Source organism: Oncorhynchus nerka, linkage group LG7, assembly GCF_034236695.1.
Source record: "Oncorhynchus nerka isolate Pitt River linkage group LG7, Oner_Uvic_2.0, whole genome shotgun sequence".
NCBI classification, from domain to species: domain Eukaryota; kingdom Metazoa; phylum Chordata; class Actinopteri; order Salmoniformes; family Salmonidae; genus Oncorhynchus; species Oncorhynchus nerka.
In genome coordinates, this window is record NC_088402.1 from 39,804,350 (window position 1) to 39,831,113 (window position 26,764).

At 44.9% G+C, this 26,764-nt stretch overlaps 1 protein-coding gene across 1 annotated transcript; it reads left to right on the top strand.

Annotated features, from left to right (window-relative positions):
* Nucleotides 1-910: 910 nt before the first annotated feature.
* Nucleotides 911-26,261, top strand: LOC115131641 (chromodomain-helicase-DNA-binding protein 4-like). Its single transcript, XM_065020496.1, is given in 43 exon segments — nt 911-1,075; nt 1,551-1,700; nt 4,016-4,122; nt 4,405-4,659; nt 5,194-5,312; nt 5,466-5,856; nt 6,492-6,624; nt 8,334-8,503; nt 8,801-9,031; nt 11,467-11,515; nt 11,518-11,669; nt 11,941-12,149; nt 12,455-12,586; nt 12,704-12,803; nt 13,042-13,233; nt 13,766-13,966; nt 14,103-14,240; nt 14,540-14,661; nt 14,816-14,989; nt 15,232-15,373; nt 15,537-15,668; nt 15,913-16,030; nt 17,576-17,700; nt 17,984-18,076; nt 18,295-18,448; nt 19,780-19,955; nt 20,575-20,587; nt 20,590-20,763; nt 21,766-21,852; nt 21,976-22,067; nt 22,278-22,411; nt 22,537-22,681; nt 22,817-22,985; nt 23,181-23,240; nt 23,420-23,523; nt 23,743-23,974; nt 24,093-24,158; nt 24,322-24,477; nt 24,649-24,757; nt 25,074-25,206; nt 25,376-25,571; nt 25,732-25,901; nt 25,990-26,261. Coding segments are annotated over 42 exon segments (5,934 nt in total). The 5' UTR covers nt 911-1,075; nt 1,551-1,636; the 3' UTR covers nt 26,005-26,261.
* Nucleotides 26,262-26,764: the final 503 nt, after the last annotated feature.

Here is a 26,764-nt window from a genome sequence, read left to right on the forward strand (position 1 = left end):
AGTCAGGATATAGCATATCGGAATCATGTTAGGATTCAAACCATTTTCTCACCATTGAGTGCAATACAGTATTGGCCTATCACAAGGTCTCCTTTGCAGACCCTGGGTCTCAGCTGTTGGTTATGCTGTATAAGCTAAATCTGACTAGTCACTAGGATGATACAGAGGCCTAAATGAGACATGGCTTTGAATTAGTCTGTGTCTATGATGCATGGTGACTTTTGAACCTATAACCATGGTCTCCCTGAGTTAATGGTACTTCTGTTTTGTCTTTGTGTCTGCTTTGACTGGAAACAATATGTTTTATTTGAGTCATGGTCGTTTGGTTGTGTGTAGACAAATCATGGAGGGTTGAGCAAATCATTGGACTCAAATCAATGGTTTTCAAACGGGCCTGCCCAAGTTCATAGTAGTGTTTACCTGAGTGTGCCCTGTGGTGAACCTCCACGAGGAATGTATGGTTTATAAGTATTCATAAGGCTTCTATATATAATATGCGTGTGCAATGTTTTGTGTCAGTCCATGATGAAATATACTCTTAGGCTGTACAGTACAGTGTCTCAACATACATGTAGATTGTGAGACTGAAGTTAAATGCAGTCATGTGGTGCACAGTTGCCATGTGACGTATTTTTTTTCATCCCTCTCTTTTTGGAGTTATGCTTATTGTGGGATGTCAGTGACTATGCTCATTATTATTATGGGATGTTGGGTAGGATGTGGGGGGGTGAGTGTTTCCATAGTAACGTTGGTTGCTAGGGGGGGAATGGAGGAATGGGGAAGAGACTGCATGTGAGGGAGGAGGGGGGTGGATTATTATGGTCTGTACATTGCAAGGTAACTATGCAGAGTGGGGGAGGGGTGAACGTGTGTGGGGTTATTATGGGATGTCTGCCCCCTGATCTCTTTGTGTGTGTGCGTGCGCGGGTGTTTAGTGCGAGAGAGGGAGACGTCGTGTGCAACATAAGAAAAAATACTGCATTTTAATTATTGGAACTAGCTAGTTATTGTAACCTAAAAAGAAAAACATACCGTTTCGTTGTTTCTGGTTTCAAACAGTGGAATCATTCAACTTGTGAGTAACGTTACTGTAGTTTGTTGCATTGTTTCTAAATGTATTTGTGACAGACCTTTTATCGAAATTAAACAAATTGAAGTTAGTCATTTATTGATAGTTATATTTTGGGATGATTAGGTGAATCGTTTTTCTGAACCTAGCCGGTGTGCGCTTACTAACCCAGTGTGGGACGGAAAACTAGTAGTAGCAAGCTAGCCGCACGATGATGGCATGTCAAATGGCTAGCTAGCTATATGTAGCTAGTGAGACTACGCATAGATTGAAATGCTGATAATCTTGAGTAGCCTAGTGCTGTTTGAAACAATTGGCACCAGAAATTGTATTTTACCTACTGAGGCATTCCATGTATTTACATTGCTCAATAAACGAAACCAGTCAAGAATATTCACTTCTGTTTTCTTTTTGTCTCTTATTTCCACCTCCTTGCCGACCTGTCCTCCTTGACTCCATGCTCGACCTGGACGGACTGAAGACTCGGACAGGACTCGGGAGGCAAAACGGATTTAAAAACTTTTTATTTAGCTAGTTAGCTAACTACATTTAAAGTTAGCTAACAGTATGTCTGGAAGCGAAGAAGATAGGGATGATTTTGGAGCCCCAGAGGATCGGTCTCTAATGCATGGTAGTACCACTTCTACAAATTAACGTTACATATTCATTACAACGAAATTGATTTATCAACGTTTGCTCTACTTTATGTAAATAATACAGGTAAATCGTATAACTAGGCCAAATATACCATTTATGTGTACTGTCAAAAATAAAATTGTATGAATAGGTATTGTATCTAACTGGTAACGTTAAGCTAGTTGATGCTGGTTATGGTTAGCTAACTTGGCTGGTTATTATGGTTCGCTAACTTGGCTCTAGTTAGCTAGCAGCATTATCACAATTTCTTATGTAGCTGGCCAACTAGTTATGGGAAAGTGTTTTAGCCAATTAAAGTAAGTTTCTGAAACTATGGACATCAGTCTAAGCTAAATGTTAGCTGGTTAACTGAGTGACTGTCTGGTTAACTAACTAGTTGGCCAGAAGCTAGCCTGGCAAGCTATCTGGCCGAAGCTAACTTAGCCTAGCTTGCGTGTGCTAACAATGCTAACGTTTGGTTTCAGTTGTTGGATTGCTTGCCTTTTTAAATTTAATTTAGCAAAACGGCCATACCTAGGCAACTGGCACAACTTAAACTTTGAGCTACTAAAATCATGCCGACCCACCGGCATATTCTTGCGGCCTAGCAAATATTACCGGTATTTTTACGTGCGGATGACAAGATGGAGCCAGCCAGTTAGCTTGAAAGATGGCAGATGACGACGGTGGTTTTCTCCTCCTCTATCGAGTGGTTGGTAGCGCCGCTTTGCGTGGTAGAAATAAATGCTGTCTATACAGTTCTGGAAAATGTTAACGGAATTTGACATATAGCTAGCTAACTATCGTACAATAGTTGGGGAAGTACAATAAAACTTTGTTTACACAACAATATGAATATTGTTCGGATATGAAGGCAATGCATATTCCATTAGAATATTTGAGGGGGGAAGTTAAGGCGATAGAATTTTCTGATTTTTAAACACAACATGCGTCCCCAGGCCACCTTTTTAGATAGTAGCTAACTAATATAATTATTAAACCACTCGCATTCATTTACAGAAATAATCACATTCAAATGCATGGATGATTTATTTTGGTAAATTCTATTAGCATAGCTAGTGATTTTTATTTTCTTTGCTTTCAAACCTCTCACATGTGGAAATCATTGACCATAACCCCACTCAAATAAAAAATAATTACTTTGAAGAGGCATCTTTTCCTATTTGTTTGTGGGAAATCACATTATGGATTTGGGCTAACTGGAATTGAACTTAATCAAGATAATAATGACATGGCATATAATTGGTCATCCAGCCCCCCTCATTTTGACCTATAGACAGCTTATCACATGTCAGACCGTTGCCACTTTGTCTTGATTTCAATGCCAACGGCCATTTGCTTAAATGTACCCTGAGTAATTACATAATAGGCTTTGAACTCCATTCCATATGACTTTGCCAGCTACCAGGATTGCAAGGAATGGGGGATACCTAGGATATTGAATTGACAAGGGGGGTAGGTAGTAGTTGCAGCCTATTTGAAATCTAGCCAGCCAAGTGACATGGTGGCGGTTCCATGGCGGCTCGGGCTCTGTTCTCCGAAACCATAATAGTACATTTTGTTCAATGGTATAATATCAGTAAGATAACATGACCTTTATGAATTATGAAGCGTTTTTTTTTTTTTTTAATGACATAAAAGCTGATGAAGAATCTCATAGAACAAAACACATAAGATCTCCTAAGCCTGTGTTTAACACAGACCTTGTTTTTGGTGTTTATCCAAAAACCTGTCAAAAACATCATTCATTCCCCCACAGGCTTTGTCCGACGAACCATGGCGAAGTTGGTGCCTACCAAAAGACACCATTGTGATTTCTCTCTCTTGCATTAGGGAAAGGGGGATACCTACTCAGTTGTGCAACTGAAATGTGTCTTCCACATTTAACTCCTCTGAATCAGAGGTGCAGAGGACTGCCTTAATCGACATCCATGTCTTCAGCCCCCAGGGAACAGTGGGTTAACTGTATCTCTCAGGGGCAGAATGACAGATTTTTACCCTGTAAGCTCGGGGATTTGATCCAGCAACCTTTCGGTTACTGGCCCAATGCTCCTACTGCCGCCCCCATTAATGCACATGTTTATGGGTTAATTTGCAGTTATGTTTTCACTTTGCAAAGATGCAATCCAAAAGAAACTGCTCTTTTGTCATTTGAGTTTTAGGCAGTAGAATGGGAAGAAAAAAAACAATCAATGTTTTTGTCTTTGAATTTGAGAGAAAAGAAACAGACATACACACGTCTATATCCAGGCACATGTGGTTAAGCTGTGTCTCTGACCTCCATTGCAGATGAGGAAGAGATGTCAGAGAATGAGGCCCCGAAGGTGAAGAAAAAGAAGAAGGCCAAAAAGAGCCGGGAGAACAAAAGCAGCAAGAGGCGAACCTCTCGCAGAGAGGTAGGCTACTGTGACATGACCATGTCTCTGTCATATGTGTACATTGTTAGGATGCACCGTGTCTTGTTTGTTGTTGGTCAATTGGCCCAAAATGTCAAACTTTAGCTTATAGACCAAGAAGGCAGGTAAAATACTATACTGTATATTTTTACATCCTTTCCAGAGGAATTGTTCGGGGACCCCATTGTCTCCGATCAGATAGTGTAGCGTTAGTCTTTCAGTGGAGGGACACGTGACCTGTCAGAAGACAGCTTACTCCTAACCCCCCTGTGTCCCCTCCAGGATGTTCCAATGAGCTCCCCCGAGCCCATGGAGACCCCCGAGGTAGACCGAGACGAAGAGCGAGCGCTTCCCCACTCGGACAGCGAGGGCAGCGACTACAACCCGGGGAAGAAAAAGAAGAAAAACAGGGGGGGCACTTCTAAGGAGAAGAAGAGGAGCAGCACCAGCGCTGACAGAAACGGCGGAGGAAAGGACAAGAGGAAGGACCCTGAACCTGAGGAAGAGGAGGATGAGGACGATGATGACGATAGCTCGGTAAGATTTAGTTTGAGGATGGAGAGCGTTTGAGGGGGTACGGTATTAAAGTTAACCAAACAATATTTCATGGTGTTAATTTAATTGTAATTATGCAACTTAAACCCATTAATAGCTCCATAGAAAGGGATTGAATAAGCTACCTGTAGCTCTAGCTGTATATAAGAGTTGACAATACTACTATGTTGAGAGTAGACTACCATTAGGGTGCCTGGTAGAGGTAATTGCACTTATGTAATGACATACTATCACTGTGGCAGCATAGAACTACCTGCCATTGATCCTTTGACAAGACAAACACTTTGCACATGGTATAACTGTATGCGGCATCAAATAACCGTTAGTCGCCAATGCTGGCAGGAAAGTGCTTTGTCCAAAGCGGTGCGAGAGTAAACTTGTATATTTTTATTATACCTAGTAGCTATTGAAAACAATGCCACCACTCAGAGGGCAAGAAATATTCCCACCACAGTAGTCCAGGCAGTATGGAAAAGACTGGAAAATAAACGTTCATATTGAATATTTCTCATCTAGGAGCCTAAGACATCGTCCCAGCTCCTGGATGACTGGGGAATGGAGGACATTGACCACGTCTTCAGCGAAGAGGACTACCGCTCCCTCACCAACTACAAGGCCTTCAGCCAATATGTCCGGTAACAAGATTGTCCTTATCGACGCTTGCGGCTTGAATAGTATATTAAGCTTTCTCTTTCTTACCCCCTTTAAACTTTTGCTCACTCAAATATTTCTCCTTTCTTCCCCTGATCTTGTCTTTTTTTGTCCTCATTACTCACCATCCTCCCCAGACCCCTCATTGCGGCCAAGAACCCCAAGATCGCAGTGTCCAAGATGATGATGGTACTGGGCGCCAAGTGGCGTGAGTTCAGCACCAACAACCCCCTGAGAGGCTCCGCTGCGGCCAACGCCGCCCTGGCTGCAGCCAACGTGTCTGCTGCCGTGGACAGCATGGTGGCGGAGGTCGCACCCCCCCCCGCACCCGCCCCGGTCGCCGAGCCTCAACTACCACCCGCCCCGCCTCTGAAAAAGGCCAAGACCAAAGAGGGCAAAGGTCCAAATGCTCGTAAGAAGTCCAAGCCGACCCCCAAGCCCGTAGAGAAGAAGAAGGTGGCTACAAAGAAGGTGGCCCCGCTCAAGATCAAGCTAGGAGGCTTCAACAGCAAGAGGAAACGCTCCTCAGTAAGTGCTTTCACTTTCTTTTCTCTTCTCCTTTCTCAATCTCTCTCTACATGTCCCCCATTTGCAACCATTTCTTCCTCATTCTCTCTCCTTGGACCTGCTTAGTAGTGATGGAGGGGGAAAAATCGGAAGCTAAGTTCATTATTTTTGACGATGTATCGTTTTGACAATATCGCAATATTATTTTTGAGCTCGTTGGCTTTACCTGCACCAAAACGGCAGTATTTTTCCTTTATAGCCTTTTCTCTGTCTTCTCTTCAAATAGAGTGACACATTTTCAGTACTTTTATGTCCATGACTGACCATAACTTATCTTTGCATGGCTCTCTTGTCCCTCCGCAGCAGACAATATGCAGCAATATGTTTGGAACATCGAATAACAATAAAATCACAGTATCGAGTCTCAATACATAGCATCGTGATAATCACAATACTTCGGTGCCGATGTGATATGTATCGTGATAATATTGTATTGTGAGGTCCCTGGCAATTCCCAGCATTACTGTTTCGTCACCTCTTTCTCGCTCATTTTGAGTCATCTTAGGTTGGCATAGAGGCCTTCAACCTAGAGAATAATTTCTCCTGAACAAGATGTTTCTAACTCTTCTCTCTCACTCCCTCTGTGTTCCTATTAGAGTGAGGAAGATGAGCCCGACGTGGAGAGTGACTTTGACGACGCCAGCATGAACAGCGTATCCGTGTCGGACGGCTCCAACAGCCGCAGCAGCCGCTCCAAGAAGCCCAAGAGCAAGCCCAAGAAGAAGAAGGGTCAGTACTCTGCAGGTGTGTGTGTCTCTCTTCCATGGCTGTGATACAGTATGTCTCAAGCCCAATGAAAAAAGTGGCGTTGAGTTTCTAGACTCCATAGCTGTAGTTTGTGCATGTCCAGTTGGCCATGACTCAGTCAGTACCGCTCAGTCTTACTGAGTCACTAGAAGATTGTTTTCAGGGGGCAGTATCCAGCATCATCTTCCTTTAAATAATTTGACACCCGCTGACACATTCAGTAGACAAGCTCTTCCATCAGAGCATTGATACACATCGGCTATGAGATTGAGATGCTGTACATTCCTTACAATATGTAACAGCTAAAGCGTTAGTGTTCCTGGTATTTCTGTAAGGGTGCTCGTCAAACAACAACAAATGTTGAAGAGGCATTCCTCTTTTGGGATGTACAAATAGCTTCTCTATCAAATTTTGTGCACAAATTTGTTTACAGCCCTGTTAGTGAGCATTTCTCCTTTACCAAGACAATCCATTCACCTGACAGGTGTAGCATATCAAGAAGCTGATTTAACAGCATGATCATTACACAGGTGCACCTTGTGCTGGGAACAATTAAAAGCCACCTCTAAAATGTGCAGTTTTGTCACACAACACAATGCCACAGATGTCTCAAGTTTTGAGGGAGCATGCAATTGACATGTTGACTACAGGAATGTTCATCAGAGCTGTTGCCAGAGAATTTAATGTTCATTTCTCTACTGTAAGCCGCCTCCAACGTCGTTTTAGAGAATTTGGCAGTACATTCAACCGGCCTCACAACCGCAGAGCATGTGTAACCACGTCAGCCCAGAACCTCCACATCCGGCTTCTTCAACTGTCGGATCGTCTTGAGACCAGCCACCCGGACAGCTGATGATACTGGGTTTGCACAACCTAAGAGTTTATGCACAAACTGTCAAACAGTCTCAGGGAAGCTCGTCTGCGTGCTCGTTGTATTCACCAGTGTCTTGACCTGACTGCAGTTTGGCTTAGTAACCAACTTCAGTGGGTAAATGCTCGCCTTTGATGGCTGCTGGCACGCTGGAGAAGTATGTTCATCACGGCTGAATCCTGGTTTCAACTGTACCAGGCAGATCGTATACAGAGTGTATGGCATTGTTTGGGCGAGCGGGTTGCTGATGTCAACTTTGTGAACAGAGAACCCCACCGGCACAATAGGGTAATGGTATGGGCAGGCATAAGCTACGGAATGCACAGAGCTACTGTGACGATCCTGAGGCCCATTGTTGTATGATAATGCACGGTCCCATGTCGCAAGGAACTGTACACAATTACAGGAAGCTGAAAATGTCCCAATTCTTTCATGGCCTGCATACTCAGACATGTGTCCCATTGAGCATGTTTGGGATGCTCTGGAATTACGTGTACGACAGCGTGTTCCAGTTCCCGCCAATATCCAGCAACTTCGCACAGCCATTGACGAGTGGGATAGCATTGCACAGGCCACAATCAACAGCCTGATCAACTCTATGAGAATGAGATGCATGAGGCAAATGGTGGTTACACCATGCATATCTGTATTCCCAGTCATGTGAATTCCATAGATTAAGGCCTAATGAATGTACTGCAATTGACTGATATCTTTATATGAACTGTAAGTCAGTAAAATCTTTGACAGGGTTGCGTTTTCATATTTTTGTTTAGTTTGAATTGCTCTCACGCACTTTTCTCCTCTTATTCCTTCTCTCCAGTCGAGGAGGATGGTGACGGCTATGAGACGGACCACCAGGACTACTGTGAGGTGTGCCAGCAGGGAGGGGAGATCATTCTGTGCGACACCTGTCCCAGGGCCTACCACATGGTGTGTCTGGACCCCGACATGGAGAACGCCCCAGAGGGCACCTGGAGCTGCCCACACTGTGTGAGTGACACCTTCCTAAGCTCTGTGGAGTAAGTGACCAGGGAAAGTGGTACTGGTTAGTCAACGAGAATGTCTGGCCAATTGGAGTGCTGAAAAAAATCGGAGGAAATTGCAGAGGGTAGCGATGATCAATGATCATAAACTACTAGCTAGTAGTACTATGGTATATGCTGGTAGTATTTGAACTCAAATTTCTCCAGTGAATAATTGTCTTTGCTCCCCTACCATTCAACCAGTTAACCTTTTCCCTTTTCACTACTACCATTCATGTGAACCCCTTTCCTCCCCCATCCACAGGAGAAGGAGGGCAAGCAGTGGGAGGCGCGGGAGGATGGCTCAGAAGAAGAGGAGGAGGAGGTGGAGCCCGAGCCGGAGGAGGACGACCACCACATGGAGTTCTGCAGGGTGTGTAAGGACGGTGGCGAGCTGCTCTGCTGCGACTCCTGTCCCTCCTCCTACCACATCCACTGTCTCAATCCGCCCCTGCCTGAGATCCCCAACGGAGAGTGGATCTGCCCCCGCTGCACTGTGAGTGAACCAATAGGGTGGGACCCAGAGGGTGATTGACATGGGGCACAGACAGTTAGAGGGTGAAGTGAATTTGTGACCCACCGTCTCTTTTCAGTCTTGTGTACCAGAATTCGAAATGGAGTACAGACACTGAGCTTCAAAATGGCATTTCATACACTGTAGTTACAGGAAACGTGGGGAAGTAATGCTGCTTATAGTCCCATTTTGGAGAAAAGGACAGCAAACTTTTTCCCATTTTGCTGTGATTTTCACACTTGCTCTACGTTAATCTTTTGAAAACATATTTAGAAAAGGAATACTTGCCAAAATCAACTCTCTGAACATTATCTCACCAAACTGCCCCATTTAGGAAACCATTTACAGTATTAAATTGCCTATTGTTGTATAATAACAAATAATTTAAAAAAGGGTATCTTTAAGGTAACCTTTCACATTGAACAGCTACAGTGCTGTTCTTCGTCTACACCCATGTAGCATCGTTCACACCCTCTAAAGCCTCAGATCGACCTATCCATCTCTTGACAAATTCACATTGGAACACGCGAATGTGGCCATGTGCTAAAGCAGTGACTTAGTGCTACTTTAACTTCAAGTGGTAAAGGTAGTAGCCTACAATTTAGGTAACACACAAGGCTTAGGTGAAAACTATCTAGACCTAGGCCTATATCATCAGATCCTTTGAGTAACTTTGGTTCAGGTAATGTTATGATCTGAACAAAGGAATCTAGCCTGAGAGCATATTTCTGTCCTGCCTTTTGGAACAGGATATGTAATGTCCATGGCCTTTTCATTGCAAAAGTCCTGATGTTCTCAAAAATATGTTTGCTGGTTTGTGTCCAGTCTGGGGGATGCTTTCACATTTCTGGGAGGAAGGACGTCAACATTGCACAGCAGCTGAAACCTGGTTGCATCTGAGTGGAAGCTCCTTGGCTGCAACACCAGCTTCCAGACAATTCAAACTGTAAAGGAGGAAAGCAGAGAAAAATAGACATTAAAACCTTGCGTACTAACATTCATTGACCCCCAAGTCCAAGCAATAAGCTCAAAGTACAAAGACAAAATACCTGAAGTGTTGCTTTGTCACCCTCAATCATCTCCTTGTACTGGTGGTGGAGAGAGAGCAGGTTTATGCTGAAAGTCAAATTCCAGAAAAACAAGTTAAAATGTGAATGAATGTCCTACAGCTTGTTGTTGACTGCTACAACTGTACTACAATGCCCAGTACAAGCGTAACCTGCTTCCAGCCAACAATAGTAATTAGCTTGATTAGTTAGCACAATTACCAGTTGGCTAGATATAAATGGTATTCGTTAAGCAAGCCAGTTAGTTGAACATTCAAAAAAATTCCTCAATCTATAATCCAATAGCTAGCTAGTTATTTAGCTATCGTTTCATCCAATTTACCATTTGTCCCTATAAAGTAATTTGGGGTTTGATTAGCATTCGCACCACAGTGGCTATTTTTGGTAGCTAATTTAGCTGGTTAAACATCAAACACGAAAAAGATTATCGTCATACATGCCTTAACACATCAGCAATCAACATTACTGTAAGCGCAGAAGGCAACTGCTGAGCTAACTGTCTTAATGTTGCTTCATCCCGCAATGAGCCATCTGTAAACACTGGCTCGTTGCAGAACGAAGTAAGCCATAACGGCACATGTATGCAACTGTTTAGCTAGCTAGTACAAAAGCTGGCAATGAGCAACTTTTTGATACAGTTGAGACAGTAACGCATGTAGCTATATTTTGGCATTTTAACTGTAGACTCTTAACTGGTGTATGGAGAATGAGTCACGGCAGACTGAATCACAGAATACAGAGCTGTGTGAATACCAGCAGCTCTATTCAGGACTAGACTGGTATTGAAAGTTGCAGCTACACTTTGCATGTAGTCCATGAGTAAATCCAATGGATATTTCAAATATCCGCGGTAGCAGAGAGCAGGATGTGCCATTTTGAGTGACAAAAATGTTTTTCTCGTGAATGTCCCAGCCCCTTGTTATATCAACCAATCATGGATAGGCAAAATTCTGCATTTTTTTGTTGTCTAAACAGCTTTGTGATTTCATATTTGTTTTATTTTTACAGATGACCTACTGGTTTGTTATTAAGGCACATGAAAGTGCACATGTTCAAGAAGGGATTTCTGCAGAAGAATTATGCATTTTGATGAAAATGTTTTTTACATTCAAATGCCACTCCTGTGAAGTGCGACATATGGGTCACATTTGACTTCCCAAATTGAAACCTAGCCCCTACGGTCTTAGATAGTGAATGGGAAAACACAATGACTAAATGGTTGAATGCCATGTAACAATACCTATCTGTAGGCAAGGAGTTTTCACCATGTCATTATGATCCGTTGGTCATGAAAAGTGAATGTTTTAAATTCTTTTGACCTATTCATTGGATTTCCCCTCTTCTCCTCAGTGTCCACCAATGAAAGGCAAGGTGCAGAAGATTCTGACCTGGCGCTGGGGCGACCCCCTCCACCCACGACCATCCCCCGCCCCCCAGACCTCCCGGCTGACCAGCCAGACCCCGCCCCTCTGGCCGGGCGCCCTGAGAGGGAGTTTTTCGCCAAGTGGAGCAACATGTCCTACTGGCACTGCTCCTGGGTGTCTGAGCTGCAGGTATGTACGCACATACACACGGGCATGAAAAAATAATTTCGCTACGCTGCTACTTTACAGGCAATCGTGCTCATACACAGCTTCCCTCGGTTGGCTTGTTGCACATCTTCTTTTTCGTTTCTCAGTCGCACACTGAAACCAAAGCGTTCAAACAAAGACACTCTTCTTTCTCGCTCAAATTGATTAGAGAAGAGCTTTAATGTCACAACCACGTTTGGGAACACACACACACACACTTCTCCCTTTCACCCACTCTTTCCCATCTCCCCAGTTGGAGCTGCACTGTCAGGTGATGTTCAGGAACTACCAGAGGAAGAACGACATGGACGAGCCTCCTTCAATCGACTTTGGCGAGGGCGATGAGGAAAAGAGCACAAAGAGGAAGGCCAAGGACCCGCTCTACGCCAAGATGGAGGAGAAGTACTACCGCTTCGGCATCAAGATTGCTTGGATGATGATTCACCGCATCCTTAACCACAGGTCAGACCAGACTCAAAGACTGGCTCCTAAATGTGATTGAAATGTGTTTTAGTTTCATTGAGAGTTAACATTTCCAAAATAGCAGCAGATTTTTAGTTGCAAGGCCGATATAGTCGTGCACTTTGTAAATACTGTCTAGTCGGGAGTTTCCCTTCCATGGAATGTGTTTGTCAGGTGAAAGGTTTCTCCTCATGGTGCAAATCTGACATTGGTCAAAGCGATAATTTAAACCAATCCGTTGCGAATACCCACCAGATGTCATTTTCAATGTTGCTAACCAAGTTTTGCCTGTTTGTGCGCTGCAGTCAGGACAAGAAGAACAACATCCACTACCTCATCAAGTGGAAAGACCTCCCCTACGACCAGGCCACCTGGGAGGCCGAGGACATGGACATCCCCGAGTTCGACATCTTCAGACAGCAGTACTGGAACCACAGGTCACTAATGCATTATTGTACACCTTCTCTATATTGCGTAGATGAACTGGAGGAGTTTCTACTTTCACCCTTTGTCTGTTTCCGAGGCTAACAATATTCTCTATCTGTTTGTTTCAGGGAGCTAATGATGGGCGATGAGGGTAAACCAGGGAAGAAGATGAAGGTGAAAGGCAAGACGAAACGGTTGGACCGGCCTCCTGAGAACCCTGTCGTTGACGTAAGTGGAGTTGTAACTGTTATTGGAGTCTTATGTCTTTTCTTTTATGAGAGATGGTTTCTCTTGATTTAAAAGATATTCCTGATCATAAATTGTTTCAGTATATTACTGTGAAAATGGCCTTTTAGCCTCTTCTGCAGCTCTAAATTGTGCCGATCACATAAATCCCGTATGGTGCTTATTTACTGTATAGTGTGTCTTGGCTTCAACAGTAATTCACTTTTCACCCCCCCTTCAGCCCACCATCAAGTTTGAGCGGCAGCCTGATTACCTAGACAGTACGGGGGGCAACCTGCACCCCTACCAGCTGGAGGGTCTCAACTGGCTGCGTTTCTCCTGGGCACAGGGCACAGACACTATCCTGGCTGACGAGATGGGTCTGGGCAAGACTGTGCAGACTGCCGTGTTCCTCTACTCACTCTACAAAGAGGTATGGGGTGAATGTGCATGTATTAGAGATAATAACTTTCCGTTTGAATTTTCAAATGTTAACTATAGCTTCTAACCTTTTATTTATTGATTAATGTCATTGTTTAAAAAAAAAAATCAAGGCCAAAATGCGAAGTGGTAGCCATTAGTTAAAGAGAAACTGATTAGAAATGCCAACTTTGGCTTGGCATATAGTTCCCTTGGCAGCCTTATAGACCAATACCAGCCCAGCCATTTTGTATAAATCAGGTGAAATCTGACGACATTAAGCTTGAGCTTTGTGTCAACCCTCTTGGGGGGTGATCACATGGAGACTATTGCCACCTATTGGTCGGAGTGTATAATGCAACCCCTTTGACAACACCATGTATTTACATTAGAATTATAGATGCATGAATGTTACATGAAAAATGATATTTCTTTATTAAATTAGCTGTGTATCAGTTGGTGATGCATGGCATTTTTAACACCAAGGGTAGTGGGTTAGATTCCCGCTGGGGCCACACATTAAAAAGATCATTTCCCCCTCACAGGGTCACTCCAAGGGCCCGTTCCTGGTGAGCGCCCCCCTATCCACCATCATTAACTGGGAGCGAGAGTTTGAGATGTGGGCCCCAGACATGTACGTGGTGACCTACGTAGGAGACAAGGACAGCAGAGCCGTCATTAGAGAGAATGAGTTCTCCTTCGAGAACAACGCCATCCGCGGAGGCAAGAGAGCTTCTAAGATGAAGGTGAGAATGATAACTGATCAAATGTACTTGTTGAAGTAAGGAAGTACTTGCTTTGTCAATCTGCCACGATAAGCTCACTCCTTCAATGATATGCTGGTGTGTGTCACGTTTTTTAACCATCCCCGTGGCCTTGTAGAAAGACTCATCGGTGAAGTTCCATGTGCTGCTGACGTCGTATGAGTTGATCACCATCGACATGGCCATCCTAGGTTCCATAGATTGGGCCTGTCTGGTGGTCGATGAAGCCCACAGGCTCAAAAACAACCAGTCCAAGGTGAGAGATTAGAGTTGACGACTCCTATAACATGTCTATGATGAGGGTTAAAAGAGCTTGTGCTAGTGAGGTAGTTTACCTGTTATGTGCAACATATTCCCTTACTCAAGAAAAATATCCATTTGGAAGTATAAGGGTATTGAAGCATCCCAAATAACATTTATCGTAATTTGGATATCCTGATTTTGTATTAAGTACAATGAAACTCCACCTAAACTGGTATGGCTGATGGTACCATTGAGAAATTCAAGTGTGCCTTTTTGGTTTTGTTTAGTAACAGTTCTCTCTCTCCCGTCCAGTTCTTTAGGGTGCTGAACAACTATCCTCTCCAGCACAAGCTGCTACTGACCGGTACACCTCTACAGAACAACCTGGAAGAGTTGTTCCACCTCCTCAACTTCCTCACGCCAGAGAGATTCAGGTGTGTGTACACATTCTGACCACCCTCCAAACATTACTCCCCATACTTTCCCACTCAATCCCACATCACCTGTATCACACCCCGCACATCTTAGACCAGCTATTATAGAGTTAAACCTTTACTTACTTCCCTGCATCTTCCTCTCTCTGTGTAGTAACCTGGAGGGCTTCCTGGAAGAGTTTGCTGACATCGCCAAAGAGGACCAGATCAAGAAGCTGCACGACATGCTGGGACCCCACATGCTCAGGAGGCTGAAGGCGGACGTCTTCAAACACATGCCCTCCAAGACGGAGCTCATCGTCAGGGTGGAGCTCAGCCCCATGCAGAAGTGAGTGAACGTGGGAAAGGAGGGATAGGATGTAGTGAAGAGGGTAAATTGAATGGTGGTAACCCACATTTATTGGCTAAAAGGTGATGTGATCAAATATATAGTTAGAATGATTAGTTATCTTCCCAAGACTACTTAATTAAACACAATCTTCCCTCGGGATACTCAACTCATGAGAACCTTACAATATAATTGGACTGGGGAAGGGGTATTAAGTGTTTCTTATTGTCTCATCTTTTTAGGAAGTACTACAAATTCATCCTCACCCGTAACTTTGAGGCCCTGAACACACGAAGTGGTGGGAACCAAGTATCCCTTCTCAATGTGGTGATGGACCTCAAGAAGTGCTGCAATCACCCCTACCTCTTCCCTGTGGCAGCCATGGTACGACCCACATACCAATGTTGTTGACTGAGAATGGACCATGCTATTGTGATGGATAAGTGTGTGTGTGTGGGGGGGGTTGTATTTGCAGTTTTAGATATAATATGCATTATGAAGCTCTTTTTAACTGAGGCTCTGACTCTTGATTGGTTCCCCCAAACAGGAAGCCCCAAAGATGCCCAATGGGATGTACGACGGCAGCGCCCTCACTAAGTCTGCCGGGAAACTGACTCTATTGCAGAAGATGATGAGGAAGCTGAAAGACGGAGGGCACAGAGTACTCATCTTCTCTCAAGTTAGTTACCCAACACTCACATTTTAAATACTTTATTTGAATCCACAAATCGCATTACATCTTGAAGGATTCAACCATTTCAAAGATCTTGGAGACAGACACTTAAAGATACAAAAAGCACACAGACATACACACATGGACACTGCTTACCCTTGTAGATTATTTTATAGATTGACATTTATTTTGCCTCTCGTGCATCAACTTCATTTGTTTACTCACCGCCCATTCACTCCCTCTGTATTAGATGACCAAGATGCTTGACCTGCTGGAGGACTTCCTGGAGAACGAGGGCTACAAGTACGAGCGTATCGACGGCAGCATCACCGGGGGCATGAGGCAGGAGGCCATCGACAGATTCAACGGTGAGGCTCACCCCACAGACTTCCTCATTCACACTCTACTATATCACTGTGTATACTGCCGTTTCAGAGTGAATATTATATAGTTGAGTCTGTAGGAGTATATATCCTATCGTTGTTTGATATTGAAAGTGATTGATGTAGAAGAGCAGGGTTTTTTTCTGGATCAAAAGGGGGCTTAGGTGGTGGTCGGTGCGGCTGAATTTGTTCCGGTCTCTGGGCAAGAAACAACCCCGTCTTGGTGGTGCAGATACATTTTTGTTGTTGTTTCCATTACTGCAATTCTCCATGTTTCTCCATGAGGCTGACATATTGACTCATCTCTAGCCACTTTAATCACTAGTAACTTTAAACAATGCCACTTTATATAATGTTTGCTTACCCTACATTACTCCTCTCATATGTATATACTGTACTCTATACCATCTACTGCATCTTGCTTATGCCGTTCGCCCATCGCTCATTCATATATTTTTATGTACATATTCTTATTCATTCCTTTAAACTTGTGTGTATAAGGTGGTAGTTGTGAAATTGTTAGGTTAGATTACTTGTTAGATATTACTGCATGGTTGGAACTAGAAGCACAAGCATTTCGCTACACTCGCATTAACATCTGCTAACAATGTGTATGTGACAAATAAAAATTTTATTAGATTTTTTTGTTGTTGCCGTTTTAAAGCAAATTTCCTGCAATTCTATGCATCCTGAATTCATTGGGCCTATTGCAACCATGGACGGCCACTAGATTATCGCCATGGCCCGACGAACAGTTCTTGTGCTGATGTTGCTTCCAGAGGCAGTTTGGAACTCGGTAGTGAGTGTTGCAACCTAGAACAGACGACTTTTACGTGCTTTTGTTCTGTGAGCTTGTGTGGGCTACCATTTCACGGCTGAGCCGTTGTTGCTCCTAGACGTTTCCACTTCACAGTAACACAGGCCTGTGCAACTCCAGTCCCCGGGAGCCTGATTGGTCTCACACTTTTCCCCCATCCCTTGCAAACACACCTGATTTTAAACTAATAGCATTTTTAACTAAAGATCATGATAAGTTAGTCGGGTGTGTTAGCTGGGGCAAACTTGTGACACCAATCAAATCAAATGTATTTTATATAGCCCTTCGTACATCAGCTGATATCTCAAAGTGCTGTACAGAAACCCAGCTTAAAACCCCAAACAGCAAGCAATGCAGGTGTAGAAGCACACCAATCAGGCCCCCGAGGACTGGAGTTGACCAGGCCTGTGAATAAAGCACTTACAGTTGACCGGGGCAGTTCTAGCAGGGCAGAGATTTGACGAACTGACTTGTTGGAAAGGTGACATCCTATGACTGTGCCATGTTGAAAGTCACTGAGCTCTTCAGCAAGGACCATTCTACCACAAATGTTTGTCTATGGAGATTGCATGGCGCGGTGTGCTTGTTTTTGTACACCTGTCAGCAAATAGCCGAATTCCCTAATTTGAAAGGGTGTCCACATACTTTTGTATCCATGTTTGTGTATATGTTTAGTGATTTGGTCTGAGTGGTTGATCTGTTTTGTTCCTTAGCCCCGGGAGCGATCCAGTTTGCCTTCCTGCTGTCGACGAGAGCTGGAGGTCTGGGTATCAACCTGGCCACCGCCGACACCGTCATCATCTACGATTCCGACTGGAACCCCCACAACGACATCCAGGTATCACACATGGAACCATCACACACAGGCCAATTCAAGTCCTATGGACTTAGAGAATTTGATTTTGTTTAAGCAATATGGTGAAACTTCCACCTAGCCGATCAGGGCAAGTGGAGCTATTCCATATTGCTTACGCCTATCCAATCAGATCTCCACACGTGTTTAGCGGTCGATTTGGGATTGGGCCATTTACCGTTTCCTTGTCCTCCCCCATATCAACTTTATTAAGGTGGTTGCAAGGATGAAAGGTTCATACAGTTTCTCTGTCTCTTCCTCATCTCAGGCGTTCAGCAGAGCTCACCGTATCGGACAGAACAAGAAGGTGATGATCTACCGCTTCGTCACGAAGGCCTCTGTGGAGGAGAGGATCACTCAGGTAAACAGGCTGTCCCCTCTCCCGCAACATCACAATGACCTATTCACAACGTAACACAACATCTGTATCATAGAAATGATACTTTCTTGATGGATCCAATGAATGTTGTGTGTGAAACAGAGCCTTGTCTGTCAGCTCTACTCATTTAATTTCTATGGCCTAAATGGGCTGAAAGAAAGTGCAGGCATTGAAACATCCCATGTTCCCTCCCTCACCAGGTTGCCAAGAAGAAGATGATGTTGACCCACCTGGTGGTGCGTCCTGGTCTGGGCTCCAAGACGGGCTCCATGTCCAAACAGGAGCTGGACGACATCCTCAAGTTCGGCACAGAGGAGCTGTTCAAGGACGAGCTTGGAAAGGGGGACAAAGAAGGTAAACATGGAGGGATGATGGATGGAGTGGATAGTTGTTAATCTGTCAAATCACCAGTCAGTTGGCTTGCAAGTGAGCAAACAAAATGTTGTTGTTTTTTTACCTGCCCACAGCAGGTTACTGGAAGCGTGTTGCAGGTGAACAGAAAACGAGCAAAGGCCAGCAGATACGAACAGTCAAATAAGCTGATAGTTTGTTGTTTATTACTTATTAGTGCTTATTAGGTGAAATGTTCAACATTACTATCATGTCCCCCCCCCCCCTAGAAATGGATGGAGCATCTAACCAAATTACACATGGTTTTAGTTCTGGGCAAACTGAGATGAAAAACATCATAATGATGTATATAACAGATTTGGTTCAAGATTAAGGTTATGACAATGTTTATAACGCGTTCAGTGTAACGTTTTATTAACTGGGTGGTTTGAACCCTGAATGCTGATTGGCTGACAGCCGTGGTATATTAGACCGCGTACCACGGTTATGACAAAACATTTATTTTTACTGCTCTAATTATGTTGGTAACCAGTTTATAATAACAATAAGGCACCTTGGGGGTTTGTGATATATGGCCAATATACCACGGCTAAGGACTGTGTCCAGGTACTCTGCGTTGCGTCGTGCATAAGAACAGCCCTTAGCCGTGGTATATTGGCCATATATCACACCTCCTCAGGCTTTTGCTTAATTATACCATGGCATTGTTAAATACTTGTTTCTGATTGGCTTGAAGGGCATTCTTGAGCATGCATATTTTCCCAATAACGCACGGTAGAATTCAATGGTTATAGTTAATTCTGACATGTTTTGAGCTGCTTTTGAAAGTAAAAGTTGAATTGAAAACATTGGCATTGTTGAATTCGATTTTCATAATGTCAAGCTAGGACTGATGGTTTGGTTAGCTAAACTAGCAAGTCTGTTTGGTAACCATGGCAACTACAGTAGCTATCTAGTAAACTTGCTAGCTACTTCAGTGGATGTTGAACACATTTCTACCTGCAAATGTGTTCAATTATAGCCATGGTATAAAAGGGATCTTCAACCCGGGGCTCTATGCGTCATTCATTATTTTCCCTAGACGCATAGCCCCCCACTGGGGGCACGTTTTTGGTTTTTGTGCCATTACTCCACAGCTGCTTCGAATGATCAAAGCTTAATGAGTTGTTTATTTGAATCAGCTGTGTATTTGCTAGGGCTAAAACCAAAACGTGCACCGAGGAGGGGGGGCAGGACCGAGTTTGGGGAAACCCTGCCTTACATGATAATGTTTAGAATGTGTGCTGATGTTTTTAGATGGAGCTTGTCCATAATGTAATTGTGATGTCCCCCAGGTGAGAACAAGGAGGAGGACAGCCAGGTGATCCACTACGATGACATGGCGGTGGACAGACTGCTGGACAGGAACCAGGAGTCCGAAACCCCGGAGGAAACGGAGATCGGGAGCATGAATGAGTACCTCGGCTCCTTCAAGGTGGCCCAGTACGTGGTCAAGGACGAGGAGGAGGCGGTAAGCGTGTTTGTTGGACATATATGCCACTTAGCAGGCTATTTAGGTCCAATTTTTAAAACATTAGAAGGTTGACTCCTATGTGGCTTTGTTGTAGCCCAGGTGTGTGTGTGTGTGATTTGACACAGTAACCAAAGTCATAGACTGATCTCTGCTACCGCGCGGCAAGCCGGTACCGGAACACCAAGTCAACGTTTAAAAATATTTAAAAAGGTCTCCGTAACAGCTTCTACCCCCAAGCCATAAGACTGCTGAACAATTCATCAAATGGCCACCCGGACTATTTACATTGACCCCACCCTTTGTTTTTACACTACTGCTACTCTCTGTTTATTATCTATGCATAGTCGCTTTACCACGACCAACATGTACAAATGACCTTGACTAACCTGTACCCCCCCCCCCCCCGCACACTGACCCGGTACCCCCTGTAATAGCCTCGTTGTTGTTTTTTATTGTTACTTTTATGAAATGTTTTACGTTAGTTTATTTGGTAAATATTTTCTGAACTCTTCTTGAACTCCATTGTTATGGGACAAATGTAATTTTTGATTTGATCAATGAATCACCTTTTGTCTCACTCACTCACTCCTATTCCTTCGCTATTGGCCCCCCTCAGGAGGAGGAAGTACAGAGGAGATCATCAAACAGGAGGAGAGTGTCGACCCAGACTACTGGGAGAAGCTGCTCAGGCACCACTATGAGCAGCAGCAGGAGGACCTGGCCCGCAACCTGGGCAAGGGCAAGCGCATCCGCAAGCAGGTGAACTACAACGACGGCTCCCAGGAGGACCGAGGTAGTAGACGGGGTAACAACAACAAGCGCCAGCGCCATTACTTACTTACTTACATGTTTGTGTGTGTGTGTCCCTTTGTGGATGTGTGCAAGGGGAGGCATGCAGTGTGTAGGAGCATGGAGGTATGTACCTGTGTGAGCGTCTCTGGTGAAGCTTTAGTAACAAGAGTGGTGTCCGGGGCTGGTTTGAATATTCTTTACCTCCTGCATGAGACATGCCTCTCTGTCACAGTCGTGTTGAAAATTTTGAATTTTCATCCAATTTGCATTACCTCACCACTCCAGCCAGGCTCCGTGTCAAACCTTAGAAGGCCTGGTAAATCTTCACATACGTTAGTGATCTTCTATCCCCAACAACAATCCAAACTATTCAGGATTACATATGATGAGCAGATATGTTCAAGTCCTTTTATGTTGGTTTGACCGCCTTCTTTAATTAACTTTTGACACCCGAATACAATGCATTGCAGTGGTGTGGACTACTCTACCCACAATGCAATGCAAGGGCACCATGATCTCAGGCTCCTCACCAAGAGAAAGAAAATGCCGGCACCCGCCCCACAAACTGTACTCTTTAATTCTAGTCCCCTAAGAGATAGAAGTTGGCGTGTGTGACTGAATTGGGGTTGTGTGTGTGTGTGTGTGTGTTGTGCTTACTTGGTTTGTGTTTATTGTACCCCTTCCCACTTTTGAGTTGGGAACCGGTGCCTTTTTCCTTGCCTGCTAACTATAGACACACTAGCTTAACCAAAGTCCCACATGTGGTTTGTCAGCTACTCCTACTTTGGCACTGCGTGTATTGTGTGTAGGCAAGTTGAGACATCACCCCATATCTGTGACGGTGGTGTCCTGCTAGATCTCTGTACTTGGTCTGTTTGTCAACCTTTCACTCAGTCCATTTCCTTGTAGAATCTTCTCCCCCCTCTTTAAATGTTCATATATTTTTTTTAAGAAGTTCAAAGACGTTTCTAGACTGTACTGAAATTGCTCCCCGTGTCTTTCTGTCTCCAAGCAGATTGGCAGGATGACCAATCGGACAACAACTCTGACTACTCTGTGGCCTCCGAGGAGGGTGACGAGGACTTTGATGAGCGGGCAGAAGGTAAGAGAGAGTGTGTGGACAGAGATGGTGTCCCTGTCAGTGGGGTTTACAAGAGCGCTTGTGTGTGGTTTGTGAAGCTTAAGAGAATAACTTTTCATGTTTTCCTTTTTTCTGGCGGTGCAGCCAACTCTCGCAGACCCAACAGGAAAGGCATGCGGGGCGACAGGGACAAGCCACTGCCCCCCTTGCTGGCCAGAGTGGGAGGCAACATTGAGGTCAGCTGTCAATGTCCATCAATCACTGCACTCTGAACCAATGCTCTGCGTGATTTTGAATGTGTTTGCAATTTAGGTTATCTACAGATGGGCCTACCCACCTCGTGCCTCTGACATTCAATTGGCTTGGATAGAAATAGTTAGAGGTTGGGGGTCGATCTGTAAGACTACCTGTTAACTCGACACTAACCCTGCCTCTCTGGTGTTCAGGTGTTGGGCTTCAACGTTCGCCAGAGGAAGGCCTTCCTGAATGCAGTGATGCGTTATGGGATGCCTCCCCAGGATGCATTCACCACCCAGTGGCTGGTCAGAGACCTGCGCGGGAAAGCTGAGAAAGAGTTCAAGTAAGTAACTAACATGTTATAGTGTAAATAAAGACGGTAATGCCCTGATATTTGTTGAATTTGTCCTTTCTTTTTTTTTTTTACATCGGATCCACTCATCTCTCTTCCTTCTTGGTCTCTCTTAGGGCGTATGTCTCGCTCTTCATGAGGCACCTGTGCGAACCTGGCGCAGACGGAGCCGAGACCTTCGCCGACGGCGTCCCACGTGAAGGGTTGTCGCGGCAACACGTCCTCACCCGCATCGGCGTGATGTCACTGATCCGTAAGAAGGTAAAGCCCAGTTCCTGTTTGGGATAACTGTCATACTTTTTAAGTCAGTCTTAATGGTATACTGGTCTCATGATCGTATACGGCCCTGTGTTTCATTAACTGTCCTGGCCGTGTTCTGACCATGTTTTGGACCAGGTCCAGGAGTTTGAGCACGTCAACGGCCAGTGGTCCATGCCCTGGATGATGGAGCTGGAGGAGAGTAAAAAGGCTGCGGCCGCTGCAGCTGGAGCCCACCCCGACTCCCCAGGGAAGACCCCCTCCACGGGCACGCCTGCAGACACACAGCCCAACACACCCGCCACAGGTACAGACCGCTACGCCCTCTTCAACAACCCTCTCCCTGATCCCTGCTCTTCCTGCATTCCTTATGGACGTCTTTCTCTGCTGTGTTGACCTATGGCCTGCAACCCCCCCCCCCCCCCCCCACACTTCTACAAGTAGACCCTCCTGCAATAATGCTTTTAACCCCTGTTCTCCTCTGTGTGCTCGCCCTCCCCAGCCCCCAAAACTCCCTCCACAGGCACACCCGCAGACACGCAACCCAACACGCCCGCCCCAGGTAAACCAACTGCCCCCACCTCCACACTCACTCACTGTTCCAGGACTCTGACCCATGCGCTGCTGCTATGCTGGTTTGTAGTGAAACCACCCTAGAATAAGAGTGCTTGGTGTGTAAAATGTGTAACTGTCAATCAATGTTTAGAGATGTGGATTAAAGAGGATGATCTGTTGGTTTAGCAGACGATCCTTCAAGGACTGAGGACGCCGTGAAGGATGGCGAGAAAGAAGAGAAGAAAGACCGTGAGGGGGAGAAGGAGTCCGGAAAGACGGAAGACCCAGAGGTAAAGAATTTGATCTACATTGGTCAATAGACTGGGTGGCTTTGGTTGTTATCCATTGCCCTATTCTAATGTATCATACTTGTACATGGGGGATTGATACTACAGTATATCATTGTTGTGAAGTCTGAGATGGAACTCCTTTTCCAGAATGGTTGTGGTTATACTTAGTTCTCTGTGCTTCAGGCTCTAATAAATCCAGCTCTTTCCCCTCTCTTTCAGATAATTGCGATCCCTGATGAGGATGAGAAGGCCCCTTCCCCTGAACAGAAAGCAAAGGAGAAAGAGGAAGAGGAGCCCATGGAAACAGACGAGCCTACCAACGGAGAGGTGGAAAAGAAGGATGGAGAGACTGCGGAGAAGAGTGCTGAGGGAGGAGAGGGGACCAAGTCTCCAGCAGCGGAGGAAAAGACGGACGTGTCGGAGGTCAAATCTGAAGATTCTGAGGCCAAAGGTGAACTTTTCTGTCAATGTCATAATATAATATGGCTCAGTACTAGTTTTCCCATAGTACCATTTCTATTACACTTGTTTGCTAATGTCTCCCCCTCTTTCTCTTCATGGATTTGCAGCAGAAGATAAGAAAGAAGAGAAGACCGAAGAGATGGACACCACTCCTGCCTCGGAGGAAAAGAAAGGTAGCTCGTCCATCTGCTCTTGTTTTGTCCCTTGTCGATCAACAAACTGCAGTAAGAACATACTGTAGGTTCGGTTCCTTGGTTGATGCTTGTCAACGTTTCTGCTTCACGCCATTCTCTCTTTGGCCCCATTTTTATTTGTTCTATCTGGTTCTGTCTGCAGAGCAAAAGGAGGAGAAGGATGGAGTGAAGGTGGAAGAGCCGGCCAAGCTGCAGAACGGGGACAGCGTGAAGGAGGGAGCGGCGGCCGGAGTCAGTGAGGAGAAGAAGAAAGCGAAGACGAGATTCATGTTTAACATCGCCGACGGAGGATTCACAGGTAAGAGGACCGGAGAGTGTCGAGGGACACGCACGCCCAGATCTCAACTCCATCTCAACTGAGTTTTGGTTGGTTTCAAACATGGTTAAGTGCTACTCGTGGACTAAACTGCATTTTCAATAGTCTCAATTGTTACAGGGAAGCACTAACAATCTCTTCTCTCTCCTACAGAGCTGCACTCCTTGTGGCAGAACGAGGAGAGGGCCGCCACCGTCACCAAGAAGACCAATGAGATCTGGCACCGTCGCCACGACTACTGGCTGCTTGCTGGCATAATACAGTATCCTTTTATACCCGTGTTGACTTACTAGGCTGCTCACTGTGGCTCTTTGCAAACAAACATTAGGACGGTGCATTCCAACGGACAGAACTCAATGATTTACTGTCAATTCTTTCTCTTACACATTTGACCGGTACAACCCCGTCATTGGATTATTGCCTCCAGGGTGGACTGCCTGTAGCATGATCTGAACATATCTATGAACTATGACCAGCTTCAAGTATTAGTGAAAGGTCACATACATTAGGCCAGTATTGGTCATAACACAAACAGTGGGGCTTGTTTTGTTTTTCCCCTTGACTCTGGCGCCCCCTAGACACGGCTACGCACGCTGGCAGGACATCCAGAACGATGTGAAGTACGCCATCCTCAACGAGCCCTTCAAGGCTGAGATGAACCGAGGCAACTTCCTGGAGATCAAAAACAAGTTTCTGGCCAGGAGGTTTAAGGTATAAAGTCCTTTATTAGCCATTTATACTTTTTATGAGCGTAATTTCTAAGCTGACTCTTCTAGTACAGTTTTGTCAGCAGTTCTCATTTTCACTCTTATAATATACAGGTTTGTTGTGCTCTGTGTACTTTCCTTCCCCATCTCCTCTCCTCCTTCCCTCCCACTAGCTGCTGGAGCAGGCCTTGGTGATCGAGGAGCAGCTGCGCCGGGCGGCCTACCTCAACATGTCGGAGGACCCTTCCCATCCCTCCATGGCCCTCAACACGCGCTTCAGTGAGGTGGAGTGTCTGGCCGAGTCTCACCAACACCTCAGCAAGGAGTCCATGTCGGGGAACAAGCCCGCCAACGCCGTCCTGCACAAAGGTAGCTAGCCAGCTTGCACTCGCCTAGTACGTCTGGGTTGAGTTCATTAGGATGGTACCTTCCCATTTTTCATTTTGTTTCTGACAGTTAAGTACCTTGAGGCTTAGTTGAAGATTTAAGTTGGCAAGCACTTCCAGGTTCTCACTCTTTTCCCTCTCAGTGCTAAAACAGTTGGAGGAGCTTCTCAGTGACATGAAGGCAGATGTCACCCGTCTCCCGGCAACCATCGCCCGGATACCCCCCGTCGCAGTGAGACTCCAGATGTCCGAGAGGAACATCCTGAGCCGCCTGGCCAGCAGAGGCCCCGAACCACAACCTCAACAACAGCAGGTAAGCGCTCAGCCCAAAGAGAGGTGTGTGTTCTGTTCACAAGTCTTGTCACGCTTTGTAATGTGGTTGTTCCTTTCTCCTGCTTCAGATGTCGCAGCAGTAGCCTGGCTTAGGCCCCCCCCCCGAACCCCATCACCTCTACATTCCTGATCGGCACAGCAGAAGATGACGCGCCCAAGCTTGAAACCACGGCTCTTTACATATATATACATACATACATATATATATATATATGGACTTGCAGCGTTTCTACAGGCTGACTCCTGGACACTGTGGAAATGATAGCTTTTTTTTTTTTTTTTTTTTTGACTTAATATTATTGATATGTTTTTTTGGGACCTAAATAAAAATGTAATAAAGGATTGTTTATTTTTATCATGGGGGGGGGGGTCAATTGTATTTGTCACATGTGCCCCGACTACAACAGGTGTGGTAGACCTTACTGTGAAATGCTTACTTAAAAGCCCTTAACTAAAAATGACGTTTTAAGAACATATTTACAAAATTACAAAAACTAATGTAAGACAATAATGAGGCTATCTACAGGGGGTACCAGTACCACGTCAATGTGCAGGGGTACAGTCAAGGTAATTTGTACATGTAGGTAGGGGTAAAGTGACTGCATAGATAGTGAACAGCGTATGTACAGTGCCTTGTGAAAGTATTCGGCCCCCTTGAACTTTGCGACCTTTTGCCACATTTCAGGCTTCAAACATAAAGATATGAAACTATTTTTTTGTGAAGAATCAACAAGTGGGACACAATCATGAAGTGGAATGACATTTATTGGATATTTCAAACTTTTTTAACAAATCAAAAACTGAAAAATTGGGCGTGCAAAATTATTCAGCCCCCTTAAGTTA